Source organism: Pollicipes pollicipes, unplaced genomic scaffold (assembly GCF_011947565.3).
Source record: "Pollicipes pollicipes isolate AB1234 unplaced genomic scaffold, Ppol_2.1 Scaffold_3447;HRSCAF=4054_pilon_pilon_pilon, whole genome shotgun sequence".
NCBI classification, from domain to species: Eukaryota; Metazoa; Arthropoda; class Thecostraca; order Pollicipedomorpha; family Pollicipedidae; genus Pollicipes; species Pollicipes pollicipes.
In genome coordinates, this window is record NW_023596297.1 from 15957865 (window position 1) to 15973774 (window position 15910).

The 15910-nt window shown below is 50.7% G+C and overlaps 2 protein-coding genes across 2 annotated transcripts in view; both read left to right on the plus strand.

The window, feature by feature from the left end:
• The window catches only part of LOC119092197 (ankyrin repeat and BTB/POZ domain-containing protein 2), a 97947-nt gene that overhangs the window by 24739 nt on the left and 57298 nt on the right, over positions 1-15910 (plus strand). Inside the window, exon 3 of the mRNA XM_037215174.1 lies at positions 14627-14807. Coding sequence (XP_037071069.1) covers positions 14698-14807 — 110 coding nt within the window. The 5' untranslated portion in view covers positions 14627-14697. The remainder of the gene's footprint in view (positions 1-14626; positions 14808-15910) is intronic.
• Positions 652-14673, plus strand: LOC119092196 (leucine zipper protein 4-like). The gene is made up of 2 exons (XM_037215173.1): positions 652-1021; positions 14627-14673. The coding sequence occupies exons 1-2, from the start codon at positions 652-654 to the stop codon at positions 14671-14673; spliced, it is 417 nt and encodes a 138-aa protein (XP_037071068.1).

The following is a 15910-nucleotide window of genomic DNA, read 5'->3' on the forward strand; positions in this document are numbered from 1 at the left end:
GCGCACGCGGCTGCCGCTACCCGGCGGCGGAGGCTGACTCGGCCTGGCCGCGGCGGCGCGGCCCAATGGCCTCGGCGCGGTGCGTTGCACTGGTGACGGCATGCACGCCCAGATCCCGCGTGGACGTGTTACGACGAAGTGTTAATGATCCTGCAGGAAGGCTGGGTGCACCCCGCCCGCAATGAGTCGGTGGGCGACGCCCGCCCAAACGGCCCGGCCGCTGGTCGGGCGAGATGTGATGGTGCATGTGAAGGAACTTAGCCGTTCCCAGCTGCTCTGAGACGATGAAGCCGTAAAGACAGAGACCCAACGGACTCCTCGCGGCTCCACCCCTCCGACTCCGCCCGGTTCTCCCCGACAGTGTGGCAGAGGGCCAGCCGCATCCTCTGCCCGGGGAGCAATCAGAGAGAAGGGCAGTCATGAGACCAACGCGCTGCCGCTGCCCAGTCTCTGCTCGACACCGGTTCGGCGGACCGACCGCCGGCGCCCTGAGCGGGCCGCGCTGCGCGGATGTTGAACCCCAATTACGCGGTGTGCGCCTATCTGTGTTATATACGGGCCGGCTCCGGCGGCGACAGGCCGCGCCGCGCCGCCGGCCGACACTCAGATGGCTCCCGGAGCGCCGGTATGACGGAGGAGCGTCATGGTACAATGGAGAAGTGCTACGGTGAGATGGAGTGCCACGGTATGACGGAGGAGTGCCACGGTATGACGGGGGAAGGACACAGTATGATGGAAGAGTGCCACGGTATGACGGAGGAGTGCCACGGTATGACGGAGGAGAGTCATGGTACGACGGAGAAGTGCTACGGTGTGATGGAGGAGTGCCACGGTATGGCGGAGAAGTGCTACGGTATGACGGAGGCGAGCTACGGTGTGATGCAGGAGTGCCGCGGTATGACGGAGGAGTGCCACGGTATGACGGGGGAAGGACGCAGTATGATGGAAGAGTGCCACGGTATGACGGAGGAGCGCCACGGTATGACGGAGGAGTGCCACGGTATGACGGAGGAGCGCCATGGTATGACGGGGGAACAACACTGTATAATGAGGAGTGTTGCATTATGATGGGGTCGTGTCACGGTATAGCGGAGTAATATCACAGGATGACGGAGGAATTCCACGGTATGATGGAGGGGTGTCATAGTATAGCAGAGAAGTACCACGATATGACCAAGTGGTACCGCGGTATGGCGGGTGATTGTCACTTCATGGCGGGTGATTGTCACGACATGGCGGAGGAGTGGCACGGTATGGCGGAGGAGTGCTGCGGTATGACGGAGAGTGCGACGGTATGGCGGGTGATTGTCACGACATGGCAAAGGATTGGCACGGTATGGCGGAGGAGTGCTGCGGTATGACGGAGGGTGCGACGGTATGGCGGGTGATTGTCACGACATAACGGAGGAGTGGCGCGGTACGACGGAGAGTGCGACGGTATGGCGGGTGATTGTCACGACATGGCGGAGGAATGGCACGGTATGACGGAGAGCGCCACGGTATGGTGGCAGGCTGCACTACGCGCAGGTCTCCGCCACAGTGCAGAGCTCTACCTAGCACGGGAGGGCTGCGCAACAGGGAGACTTTCGTGGCCACGTATCGCAGGAGTAAAGCTAGAGAGAAATGGTAGCAGGAGTTTAGATGCAGTGTTTCATGGCATTTCGGCTCGTTTGCGCTTCGGTATTTTTGACGCATCCGTACTTATCTGCTCTTTTCGTCCAAATAATGTAAACATGCGAGGGGTCGTCCACAAAACTAGGTTGCACATGAAGGGAGAGGTGGTGTAGCGCAACGGAAGCGTGACAAAGGAGGAAAGGGCTTCGGACGGCGTGAAGTTACGCTCAGGCGTGGATGTAAATAATGCAAAAATATTTTAAAGCAAATCAAACCGTTACAGACAGATGCCGCTGGCTTCCTCTCATGACCAGGAACGCGCCCGTTATTTGCTTCGCAAATCTAGCTCAATTAGGTGCCAGAGGGGCATTACTCGTCTGGTGCGTTCTGCTTAACACATCGAAACCAGCGGGAAGTGAGGTTCCCAGCGTGACCAGTGCATAACCGGGGGGGGGGGGGGGGGGGAGGGAGATATGAGGGCGGAAAATGCCAAAATAGGCGTGACAAAATTTTTGGATGCCCCTAAAACATTGCCTCTCTTTGTGCACATCCGAATGAATCGGAAATACATTTTTTGAAAATGCATTGGCTGAAATGTTTGTATTCCCTGGCCGTGTTTAGACGGCAATACAAATGGAACATGTGTGTACAAAAGCGATTGGTGGACACGCGTTTAGATGGTAAACACTGGGAGCTTTCACTTACTGAGAGCCCTGGATGAAATATTGTGGAACCCCGTCTTTATCACGTTCGAATTAGCATTTGATTACTCATGACTGCAGTTGAAATACCGAACAAAGCTTGCGCCCGGCCAAACGAAACGTGACCTGGGTTTCCACTGACGGAGCTGTCGCTATCTCATGCCGTTGACAGCAAAACTGACCCATCACGCACATTGTGGAGGTCGCGGAGAGCGTCCCGCTCTACCTCAAAAGCAGCCGACGAAACATTAATGCAGTCGGTAGCGAGTCTCAAACCAGCAACCTTAACGGTGCTGAGATAATTCCTTTCCCACTGCGTTACGGACTGAGGATTCCCTGATTCTGTATGGCCGAACTGCATGCCATAAATGCATAATGACCGCACGAACCCGTCTCGGTCGGCGTTATCAGTAAAGCAATAAGCCCCGCCCTGTTGGCAGGACAGCTGGTGCGCTATTTATGATAGTGCACGGAAAACAGAAACCCGCGGCGTAAGATGATGACGCTTCGCCCGAAACGCCCGCCGCCTGCAGTCTGCCCTAATGCCGCCTGCACGCCCGCTTATTTAGTGACGTCACTGACCCGTTAATGCATCGTGTGCTTTTGCTCCAGCAATTGATGGGCACTTGACGAGCAATAAGGCCTTGTTGAATGGCTCATGATATTCCGTGCAGTGCCCCAGCGGCTTCTGAACCCGATCGGTGACGGCTGTTGCGTCGACGGAGCCGCCGCCCTCGCGCCGACCGACTGCCAGCTGTCGTGGGGGCGACTCAGGCTGCTGGTAAAGCTGACCGCCGGACTATGGGGGAACGTGTTGCGCAACAGCCGGAAGCTCGCAGAATGACGCGGATATTGTGGTGCGCGTTTGAGAAGTGACCTTACTTTTGTGCTGACTATAATCCCTTTTTGCTGTTTATTAGCAGCTTGATTTTACTTGCAAAAATGCGTTAGATGTCACGCTTCTACGCTTTTTAAGTTACCTTTTAAATTGTCTGTATTATATACATTGAGTTTGCGGCTAGGGACCAAAACAGGCCACTGCGGTCTATGATAAGTTATAGGCTGCAATGGCTTCCAGCTTGATATCTTGTCAGTTGTGGATTTATTGCTGTTCAAAACAAGTACATGAAGCAAGATATGACTATTTTACATCATGGAAAACCGAAGATTAGAGGGTCTTCAGATTAACAAGGTTGCCGGAAGTGACACAAGCCATCTGATCTGGCTTTCCGCGTCTCACGTGGTCTATGGCATAGAACATTGTCTCAAAACATTGCAGTGATCTGAACCCGGCGAACGAGCCTTTATATCGACGAGGAAATCTTTCGAGCGGTGGAGAGAGTTTCATCACACCAGGTTATCTTTGCAGTTCTTGTTTTTTTTTTGTCTTTAACATTACCGATGTCTTGGGATGTTGAGAAGAGACGAGTAGCTATGAGAGTTCGAAAATTAGCTTACCTGTGGACCCAGATGGAGTAGATGGGCTGCAAGCGCAATATTCTATTTGGCTTAAAAGGACGCACTTTCTCCTAGTTTTTAGATCTTTAGCTATGAATATCGCCTGAAGAGAAGACGCGAAACTAGCAGGTTACACCTGTAATTCATATAAGATAACTATATATCCTTTAGGGCATCGCGCCATGGGTGTGAATAGTGTGAACTCACCGCGAACCGAGGCGGTCGAGATACATTTGAGTATCGTGAGAGTTGTGTTTTTTTCCTTCAGTTCGATACTCGTGCTTTCACTTTATTTTTCCGCTCAGCCGGACTCTGCTGCAGTTACTTTCTTTGATTTCACCACGACACGCCGCTGGCTTCGTGCTGCTCCCTCACGTCGTCCAGCGGAAGTTAAGTCATATCTGCGCTCCAGGTGGCTGACTGGCTCGTCTCCGCCGCATTCGGAGTGTTGTCGCTGTCACAAGCTGGTCACAGACGCGACCTCTGTCTGCGAGCCCCATGGGACGCTCAGCCATGCTGAACGATCATTCATTTGCTTCGAAATGTGGTGCGAACCCTGTCGTTTGCAGGCTGGATAACAGTATAGTTTACGGAGGTCAATGAGTGTCAATTGGCAGTCGCAAGTCTCGAAGAAAGTTGTCATCAACCCACAGCAGGGCTTTCAATGAAGGGAGACGAGAACTGCGGCAAGCAAACCAGGTCTTGAGCTCCTAATTTTTCGGCATGATGTGTTACGACAAGACGCGTGTTAACGTATGTTAATGTGTGTTAACTCGTAACCATGACCTCGGCTTGAAATGTCGACTTTTGGCAATTTGACCAGTGTTTGCTTGATAACGTCGCTTAACTAGCACGTGCTGTTATATGGAAGGTCAGTTATGGTCAGCATAAGAACTTAAAGCATGTAATGAGGTAAAGTAAAAGTTTTCCTGTCCCCGTTTCTAACGAGTAATTATCCTGCTGGTTAACTGTCTGAAGATATTAATGTGGCTGTCTGCACCTGATGATGTTAGACACTTCCATAATTTTTTGCCGTCACTATTTCTACTGGTCAGACAACAGATGATTGCATGACGGTAACTTACTGCACATCCAGTGTCCAGTTTGACGATACGCCAATTAAGCATTGGTGTACGTACCATGTTTAACCTGCCCAATTGCCTGTAACAGTGCGCTCAGCGGGCTTTTCATGGCGGTGGTGTAGCCAGGTTTAGCCGCCACTGGAATTGACAGCCCTTCGAATCCCAATGACTTTTCGTCGACTTTGTCGGTGCTCATACATTCAGCGACATAAAAACGGGCTGAACCGAAGTGTCTCAGTAGGTGTGGCTGCACCCTTATGATTGAATACATATGTGGCGATGCGAAGGAATCAGGATCGATTCACCTCCTCCTTGGGGACACCCGATTTACATAATGTTGGCGATGCAGTATACGAGGGCGTTTACAGGGTTGACTTGGCATTGCACAAAGTGAGTTACGTAGCTAGCATGTGATAACATTAAATGTAACATAGTCATTTTTTCAAATTATCTTGAATATTGATGTAAAAGACACTCATTTTTAGACATCAGCATGTAAACGCCGTCCGTAAATTACTTTACGCATGGAGGGGAAGGGGGGGGGGGCTTTAATGAAGCGTAACGGAAATAAAACAAGAGAGGAAGGTTGTCTTTAAACACAAATTAAAACCTTAAAGCCGGATGGCGTTGGCTTTCTGTAATGACAAGGAACTCTGGGAAGTGACGCCTAACATGGTGTAACGAGGAGAGGGAGGGGGGGGGGGGGGGGGCGTTCAGTGGAACCAGCACATGACTGCGGGGCGAGGGAGCGTTGGAAATGGCGAATGTGTAACATCATTGATGGCCGCCTCCTATATTAATGCTACTTCATATAGGTACACGATGATGTTGCTGCAATCTACATGCATCCGTTCCTTCCATCAGTTCGTTACAGGACGTTGAAACCAGTTGAGGGGCTGGAGCGTACACAGACACTCGCACACACACACACACATGTATGCACATACCTATATCATCAACGCAAATGTAGACTTTTGCGTAAGCATTCAGTTTTACGTACTAACCGGTATTTACCTACTATCCTTTCAAAACCTGAATTTTGAATCAAGTGAATCGATTTCAACTGCGTCGGGATCAGATTCGGATTCTTCACCACGCGCTTTCGCTCGTATTCGAAATCGGTTCCACTCAGGCGGAATTTAGCACAAGTCGGCCCGAGTCAGGATGCTTTGGAACCGCAGCTATGACTAACAAGCAAAGTCGGTCCACAAATCGGTCGAAACATTGAAAAGTTGACCGACGGCTAACACCGTCAATAAATGAGGCCGACAGAGCATAAATCACGCGTATGTGGCCTGGCAGTGAAGCCGTTCTGACCACCGTGCGCCTAGTTCTGTGCAAGCGTTCCGTCATATGTGCCATGGATTAGCGCCACCAGCGGCCAGTATCGCAAGGCATGAATAGGTCAGTTGCACATAAAATCACGATCGTAACTCATCGACAAGAAGTATGGGAACATAACGCAGGTAACCTGCCTCCTACAACAAATTTAATGCATATATATATATATATATATATATATATATATATATATGTATAAGTTCATTTTGTTAAGAGGCTATTGGAGCCGCCTGTACGAAACCATATAGACACGGGAGGGCTTGCTTGCACCATAGCGCATCAAAAACTTACTGATTGCAGCGAGTTTGAAACATGGAAACATGAGACATTGCGTGTGCCGATCGTGACGCTTTTACGGGCCTAATGTCTTTGTCGAATGTCAACTGATCAAATCTCGTGTAGTTTCCGGTGACAAGTAGCACGATCATTGACGCGTCGTTGTGCAGTCTTGCAGTGCACCTGCATGGAAAGCTGTCTAGTAAGGCATGGGTTTCCTTGCGGTGTTGTAATCTGACCACAACGTGACGCTTTGTTATTAAGACCAGAAGCGTAAACTTTTCAAGCTGCGAAATCTGCACAGCTCGTGGGAAAGCCGGGGCAAATATTGGCAACTCGACATCGTGCTGACATGAGCTCAACACAATGTTGGTGAAAAACGGAACTTGAATCCTGCTGACGCAGAGCCACTGCCATTCGTGTATCCGGCAGTGTTCCATCATTCCGATATCACGCGCACTCGAGCGTACCATGAATCTGCTACTGTCGATGTTTTTTTCAGGATTCATAGCAGATGTCGGCAGCCAGAACACAAAGAATTTTGATTAACCGCATGGTTCAGATCCCATGTACCGTCTTCACATTACCTAGCATAGCCCAACACTGTCCGACATCCGGACTCATTACAAACTAATGAGTAAGGAGGCAATGTGACATTCTAATTACTTCATCACAACACAGTTCTGAACAATTATAACCATGGCAGCGCAAAACTATCACCCACTACAGTGAAATAATAGTAAGATAATACAGTGAAAATGATACGATCGTAACCATCGCAACAAAAAATGTTTAGCTGTTGCCACACCGGCAAGTCAATACTCATAAACCATTTCATAACCCATAGTCAGCCATATCCCACCCATTGTCATAAACCTTATGTTTCGATCTGCACCCACGAGGGGCGCATGATGCATTTAAAAGCACACAATGCTGATATCCAATGACCTGTAAGTTCACGCCAGGTTCTTTGCCAACCTGCATAGCTGTTAGTCCTCTCTGGCCCAGCCGCCCCATTAACCAGTCTTCCCCAGTCTCTCTGCCAAGCTGTGATGGAAGCGCATACATCACATCGTCTGCCCTGCGGGAATTTGAGCTCGAGAACCTTCAGCCGGGAATAACGAGTGTTGCTCCTCCCCCTAACCACCCATTTATCTCCTCGAGCCGTGCACGGTTGGGAATAGGCAGCATGACTTAAAGCCTAAGGGACACCAGCACAGTGCAAGAAATAAATGCATCTAGCTCGCCACCGACCGGGGAAACAACTTCAGATACATGAAGATTAAGGTAAATATTCTCCGAGAAATCATTGTGCCATGAGATACCAACTGCCAACCCAGATTACAAGTTACCTTCCGGTAGGGCTAATTAAACACTGTTAAACTACACACTTGTTAGGACAGTTTTAACGTTAGGACACTGTAAGAGGCTTACATAAGCACGTTATTCTTACTTCGGTCGCTCATGGGTTAATGATGAAGCGCACTGGAAATGCTGTGACCTCAAAGATATGTCAACATCAAATACAAAATTTAATTTACGATCATAATTGGGTAGGCTCATCAGGTCGCTGTATGACCCAATTAAGATGTTTAGCATTTTCGTGTTGGATGATCCGCAATGCTCGCCGAAATACCAATTGGTTCATATATGTTACGCTTTCACGCCGGCAAGCTGGCAGAATTGTTGCTGTTGCGCAGGTTCAAAATCCACATGGTGACCTTTCATGGTGACCGAGTGTGTAAACATGCTCCCGGGTGGCCGGCTGGTTGCCCTTCGCTCGCGTGGGGGGGAGGCTTTGCTCGGAGGGGGGGTCAATTTGACCTTCCGCCGCTGAGATCTCAAGAACTAAGAAAGCTAGATAAGGAAGCTAAGTACCGAATTCACAGGGTGTGTTGGCCTGTACGTGAACTAACTTCAGTTAGAGTTTTATTTTCTTAGGTCATGACTTGGAGTCAAATAAGATCAAACTCCAGGCTGGTTTTCAAAGTCCTCCCGGATCTTAGATTCCTATTCTAAGCAGAAGCCCACATCCTCATTTCAGGTCAGTGACCTTGTTTGACCTTTCAAACTTCGTGGTGACCAAAATCATACAAGACTGCGGTAGATTTGCGTTCAAATAAGGGACAAAGGATTACACTAGGCAGTATGTTCCTCAAAACAAAATGTTGAACTGGGTCATTTTAGGTCAGTGACCTATTTTAATCCTTCAAAAGTCCACGAAAAACGTAAAATGTGGCATCTGTTATCAATGCATTTGAAATCAACGCCAGGAGCTGCTCCATACAACAAACCTTAGGGCAATAAAGCAGGTTTGTTTTGACATTGGCCTGACTTTTATTGGTCTTGACCGGACCCTAAATCAATTGAATTTGTTCATTTAATTGCTGTGTTGTATAACAAAGTATCTCAGAGATGTATGGCCTCATCTAACACTTCGCTCTTGCAATCAGATTGAACGGTTCCCTAGAAATTGACCGCTGAATCCATGACCTGACTTTGACCTGCCGTAGGTCAGTGACCTTAAAATGCATATCTAAATGTTTGATAACAAGCAATTTGCTAGTCGATTTGATAAAGCTATGCAAAATTTGGCGCGGCTGCGCCGTGCCGTTCGGGAACTATTCCAGAAAAACTTTGGAGGTCGAACTGACCCCTTCTCGAGCGAGGGCTAAGAATGTCGCTGCAGGCGTACAACGTCTCCCATTGTCCGGTGTGTAGTTTTCGTCAATGCCATTGGGGACATTTAATGTTAAAAAATACATGTGGGCTCAAGCTTCCAAAAATTGTGGTGAATTCCCCTGACTGCGGCTTGTATCAACAGATGGACAGACTCGCGATCGGCACCACAGCGCCACCTAGAGGACATTTGAATCTATAGTGCTAGTACCCACCGCTAGGTGGCAAACGCTATCGACGGTGGTACCCCAAGCCAACTGAGCCACGCACCTCATCCTCTTGAGAATCCACGGTCCAGAAATGCACTCAACAATGTAGGGCTAACATGTCACTATGCTTAAGTGCCAAACTCAGATGAAATGGAGTGGGACAGAGTGATAACCAATAAATGTGTCCTGCTGTACAGGTAAAGCTGGCGGTATAGGATCACCAAGTCGCAATAAATTAGTAGTGTTTATGCTCTGAACAGCTGTAAGACACAAATTATGGTCCTGCCGCAGATATTGTTTTTTAGTGCGCTTGGCTGTGGCTCATTCTTCCTAGTGGGGATGCACGGAAACTTTTTGCACCCCTTATGTTAAATAAATTTGCCTGGAATTCGTTGGTTTATGCCAAATTGATGATAGTCATACGGAGCGAGTGAAAAAAGGTGCTACATTACTGCTCAGTGCCGTCCACAAAGTGCTCCGACGACCAGGCTGTCTCTACAGCCCAACAGAGGACAGCCCACTGTGAGAATATGGCTCGCAGTGTTCTGACCACATCGCACCGCACGCCGCCTATCCGCATGCACACTGTAAGCGCGGTGTATTGGCGTCAGGAACATCTCGCATATCACTCCCAGGTGTAATGCCATGGTGGATACGACGTGACTAATCGTAGGAAGGTGCGCCCCTGCAAAACAAACGCAAGGATGAAGCAGTTCTCCCACTACTATTGTAAAGTTATCCTTTGCTCCCTGGTTACGGAAGGCACCCAAACCGTTAGCATGTTTCAGAACAGCACATGGCTCATGCACCGCGAGGACACCCATGATATTGCTGCCATATTGAACAGTGTCAAGGGTACCATGACATTGCTGTCATATTAATATGCCAAGGTCAACTAAAAGGAACGGGCATGCAATGGGATGCGTGTCACGACAGATTAATGGTTGACAGTGATCGGATCTTACAATGTTAGTAGCCTTCTTTGCACCACATCTGTGTCAGGCGGGCAAGTTGTGTTCCGGGAAGCACGTCGTCATTCATTAAGGGCAAGCGTCTGTCGCATTGCCTAGCACCACCCGCGACTAGACGACGGCTGGTTTGGTTGTATCGCACGCGCTGGCATACGACAGCGTTGAGGGAAAATATATGACGACCCTAAATTAAAGGAGAAGCATCTCGGCTTGTCTGTCATCTCTACCGTTTATCAAGGGGCTTCGGGATGCATGCCAATGTGTATGAAAACACATTATGACTGAGATAGGTGCTAATTTGCACCAAAGTACCTGTCCATTCATGCGGACTTACCCATTCCAGCGACAAACCCAGGAAACGTAATATAAAAGGTATTGCAATGGGGAGAAGAATGAGGAGCGTTCAGCGTTCACGCACGGGCAGGATTATTAAGCCCTACCTGTGAAAACTAAAGCCAACGCAGCCATTTAACGTGGTAGGCAAACTGGCTGGTCCTCCTATCTAACCAATCCCGAGTGTGTTTGACAGATGAAAAGGTTGTAGATCTGAGAAATAGAGGGAAGGTGTGGCTTTTAAGTATTAACAAGATGCTTGGAAGTAGGGCGATGACACTTTATCGTGCAGGTCAATATCACGTCAGTTGTATGCGCCACAAAGTATCACCAGCTTTCATCTAACCCAATTGTTATCCATAATTTGTATGGTGCTTTGACAGAATTTGCTTCATCAGCATCTGCTTACCACATCGTTGACCTCAAAAAAGCCCCACAAAGGGATATATCCGGTTCGCTTAGATTGGTTTCAATTGAGTCGCAGCCGATGAACTTGGGAACTCTCGGGAGATGATATCACAGATTTATGAATGAGTCGGAGAAAATGTGGAACAGGATAAGTTTTGGAAGAATTAAAGTAATTTTGTGCACTTCTGACGGAACTATTGTCTCCATCTTCACTAATGAGATGACAGTCATCCATATATCATCCAAATAGTGAGAGTACCTCATTTACTCACGGGCTTCCACTTTCAGCATTAGCATTTATTAAGCTGAATAATTCACAACCGTAATCACCGGTCCACTTACGAACGCCGCGAATGAACGTGAATGCGCATGGGTGCTTTCCAAGCATCTTCTGCTGGGATAACAAAGGAAGCCACGCGTTTCAAGCCAGCTCAGAGTTGATGGAGGGCAGCCGTGTTTTGATGGGGCCACCCTTCGCGGGAAAGGCCGGGCAGACGATATCAGATTTAGTGGCGCCACACCACCCCATAGAAGGTCGCCAGAAAACCCGACTGTACAAACACCTCTGATGGCTGAGTTGGCTGAACTGGTGCGGGCCTTCTGTACTCTCAATCGGGCAATCGTCGCCGTCGGAAAAACACGTCATCTGCCCATATTCCAGGGGCTCCGTCGCTTTCCACATTACGCTCACGTGGGGCCGAGTCCGCGGTGGCGGCGGTCACCGGCGGGGCCGGGTGGCGTGGGGCCGAGTCCGCGGTGGCGGCGGTCACCGGCGGGGGCCGGGTGGCGTGGGGCCGAGTCCGCGGTGGCAGCGGTCACCGGCGGGGGCCGGGTGGCGTGGGGCCGAGTCCGCGGTGGCAGCGGTCACCGGCGGGGGCGGGTGGCGTGGGGCCGAGTCGCGGTGGCGGCGGTCACCGGCAGGGGCCGGGTGGCGTGGGGCAGAGTCCCCGGTGGCGGCGGTCACCGGGGTAGGGCGCCGTGGTGGCGTGGGGCCGAGTCCGCGGTGGCAGCGGTCACCGGCGGGGGCCGGGTGGCGTGGGGCCGAGTCCGCGGTGGCAGCGGTCACCGGCGGGGGCCGGGTGGCGCGGCCCGACCGCGGGCTAGATCGCCTCCACTGCGCCGACTCTCGCCGGCCGCGAGACGCCTTCATCTTGCCGCCGGTGGCGCGCGATCGTCTGGCGTTCTGCTTCATTAGCGTGGGAGCCGCCACCACCTCTATTCAAACCAGGGCCGACGGGGCGCGGGGCGGCGGCAGAGCGATCTCTCCGGGCGGCGCTCCTCTCGGAAAGTGGCCCGCTATGGTAACGAGCGATTGTCTCAGACTTTTCCCGCTCAATCGGCGGTGACGTGAAGCCGTGTGCAGCTCGTGACCTGGCGGTAGCCGGCGGCGCTGCGGCGAAAGTGCCGCCCGCCGCCGCCGCCGCTGGCGCACACCGAGGCGCCGTGATGACGCTGGCTCGTTGCGTGATGCGGGATGCTGAGAGCGAGAGCTGCGTTTCGTTTGTGTCTTAACTAGCTCGCAGGGCGGGGAGTTTTTAGTGGTGGTCCGTAGCCACTTGTGTCATAAATGATGCGCAGAGCGAGAAAACAAACGTCAGTTATTACTTGGTAGCCAGTGGCTTGATATCGCAGGTCAAGCGGCTAACTTCCGGATCAGGTCATAGTTCGTACCTGACAATAATCATAAGAATGTTACACGCCTTTCTGCGGCATAAGACCTTGTTTTCCAAGGGAGTATATCAGGACTGCGTTTCTGCTCAGCTTATGCCCAGATTTGTATTCCAGAACCAGGTTGCATAGAAACTTGAAACAGCCCACAATCAACTAGAATTCAAGAGCAGGTCACGTCAAATTCAATGAAACACTTTAAGGCAGTTTCGCGAGAAGCTACAGCATCCTCAAAGGTACTCGACAATGCATTCTTAAGTTAAGAAAGCTGTCTTACCTTGATAGTCATTGGTTGACCTGACCTAATCACTTTGAGGGCATACCGATACCGTAGATAACAAGACACTCGCTGGTTTTACGTCACGACTCAATTCGATTTATTGGTGAAACGTAACAAGGGACATCGTAAACCGCTATCGTTCTTTAAGGAACAGAATGCCAGCGTTGATACCTGCAACAGGTGTGTGCTAGCGTACTCAAACAGTTCCTTCTCACTACGCGCCAGCCAAGTCATTTTGAAGTAGTCCGGACCGGCATCGGTCCCACCTGTTTTGATCCGAAGCTGGATCACTCTGGGGATGAAGTACGAGTCAGAGGGCTCAAGGTAATGACTGAGGGTGTATGAGCCTTCCTGATGACCTTTGCAGATAATTGAAAGTTATTGGTCTATTGTTGCTGTTTTAAGACCATCAGACAAACGGGCAACCGACTATTTTGTGAAAGTGATGCTGTCACACGACTTAACGTCGGCTCAAGGTTTATCTGAATTCGTTGAAGCAGCTTTAGGCGCGTTTGAAGATGCATGTCCTGAAAGCGCTTGATATGTGCGGATGTAGCGGGAGTCTAACTGAGAGTGTTTTCGTTTCGTGTCATCCAACATTAGTCATTGTTAACACGTGTTGTCTGGAGACAAAGATCCAGGCCTCTTCATAAAGCGAGCTGCTATCGCGCCCTCTTGGGCAAGCTCCGTAGGCTTGTTGGAGATCTTCCGATATCCAATATTTAGCGCCCGACTCTGAAAGGTGACAACTTAACTACTCGTCAAAAATCCAGCGATGGTCTCAACAAACGTCATTCAATACAGACAGTTACATCACCGGCCTCCACGACCGTACTTATCGTGATGCAGAAACACGCGAACGTTATCTCGTCTTCTACAAAAACGATTAAGACGAAACTCTGTAAACAAACAATTGAAGGAATGTTCTATATTTGAAGATATTGAAGCAAGCGTCAGATATGATGAAAGAATCTCACTTATAATTATTGATATGCTTTTAAATGGAAAAGAGTACTCTAGGCAACACAATGTTTCTGTTCAGCAAATATGCTTATAAATACATCATTGTTTGACTGCGTCATCGTACCTTGCATAGCATTGATGGAAAGTAAATTGGTGGCCGTTACATCTGGAAATTGTATTTACGACCGCCAGATATGAACGGCTCTACAACTGTTTTTTTTAACCCTTGATCGCCGCGTGGCCAATGGAATTGTAGGATTTGAATGACGTTTTTATGGCGTCATGAATTCCTGAGTGACTCTGAAATAGTCTCCCCGAAATAGTCTGCACATCTTCGCGGGCGTGTAGCTCAGAAACTAGAGAGGTTAAGGTTCTAAGAAGCGCAGTGTTATACACTGTAAAGAATGATCTTCAATGTGGCTTTCGCAACTAAAAGCTCCATACAGATATGGATCACTCCCTTAAAGAAACACGTGACTTAACGCGTAGGCCCACCACGTCGCCGCCGGGGCCGCCGCTGGCCACCGCAGCATCGCCGTAACTTCGCCCCGATCGGCAGGTGGGCAGAGCCGGATGAGGCGTCGTTCGGCGGGCGTCACCGCTGGCCACCGCAGCATCGCTGTAACTTCGCCCCGTTTGACAGGTGGGCAGAGCCAGATGAGACGTCGTTCGGCGGGCGTCACCGGATGAGCCGGCGCCAGCAGTGACGCCACGATGGCTTCGGCGAGCGCGGCGCCGCCCGAGTTCCGCGAGGCCGAGCAGTACCGGCGCCCAGAGCGGGCCGCCAGCGAGGGACACCCCATCATCCGACCCAAGCCGCGCAGGTAGGTCGGCGGGCGCGGCCGACGCCGGCGACGGGGGGGGGGGGGGGGAGGCACTGCGGGCCGGGCATGGGACTTCGACGGAAACATAGCAGCGGGTAATCGCTGGCTGGGAGACTGCTGATTGTGATCTGTGCTCGGCGACGCGCTGATTGGTCGATTTGTTTGACGTTCAGAGGGCATCACTGTTGGCTAGAGTTGCTGCGGTATTTGGGTGAATGCCTAGCTTTAAAAACGTATTGAATCTCACATAATGGCCTCTGTACGCATTATAGGTAGATGTAGCTTGTGGATAAGACAACCGCGTACACCGCAGTATGACGGTGTGTGCATGCGAAACTTCTTATTGTTATTGATTATCTTTGTCATACCAGGCTGGAGTTTCAACGCCTGCTCAGTGTAAAATCCGCCAAATATTACACACAAGCTATTGGTTTTTCTGTTGTGTTTGGGGAAGTGAACTGAAACTTTCCTGGGACTTACACCTGGATCAGATATCCCCTCCGAAATGAGCTCGCCCTTCCGGGATTTTCCAGCACAAATGTGAAATACGAGAGCGGCTGTGAGCCAGAGGTATTTACTGAATATATCGAGCTGAACAAAGGACCATACGACTCAATCTAGGAGCGTCAAGTTAAACAAAGGCTTCCTCTAGTTTCACATTTCCTTGGCTACCGTTACCATTAACTATTACTTGCCTCCGCTCATTTGAAAGTGGCTAGAAACCGATAGAAACGCCACATTCAGGCATGTCTAAACGACCAATCCCTCAGCTCGCACCACTCTCTGAGCGCACCGTCCACGGAGAATGCGTGTCATGCTGCCTCCTTCGATCGGCGCCCGGGGCGCGTTGTGGCCCCTGCCGCCACCTCTCCCTCCAACGGTCGACTGTCACGGCAGCGTCCAGCCGTGGGAACATTCTGCGCGCGCCGCCGCCGCCGCCCCCAGCCAGCCGACAAGGCGTGTGGTTTGATTGGGTGCCCGGCGGCTGCGCGGTCGGGGCGGCGCAGTTCCAATATACCCCGCGCGCCCGGGGCCAGGCGAGCCCTCCGGCCCGACCTCTGCATTCCTAGTCGGCCGCAACTGCCGTGTTGGGACGGAGCCGC

Coding starts and splice junctions, on each gene's coding strand:
- LOC119092196 (XM_037215173.1), top strand. CDS start 652: ATGGAGAAGTGCTACGGTGAGATGGAGTGCCACGGTATGACGGAGGAG. Junction 1,022..14,626: donor TATGACGGAGGAGCGCCATG/GTATGACGGGGG, acceptor CCCGTTTGACAG/GTGGGCAGAGCCAGATGAGA.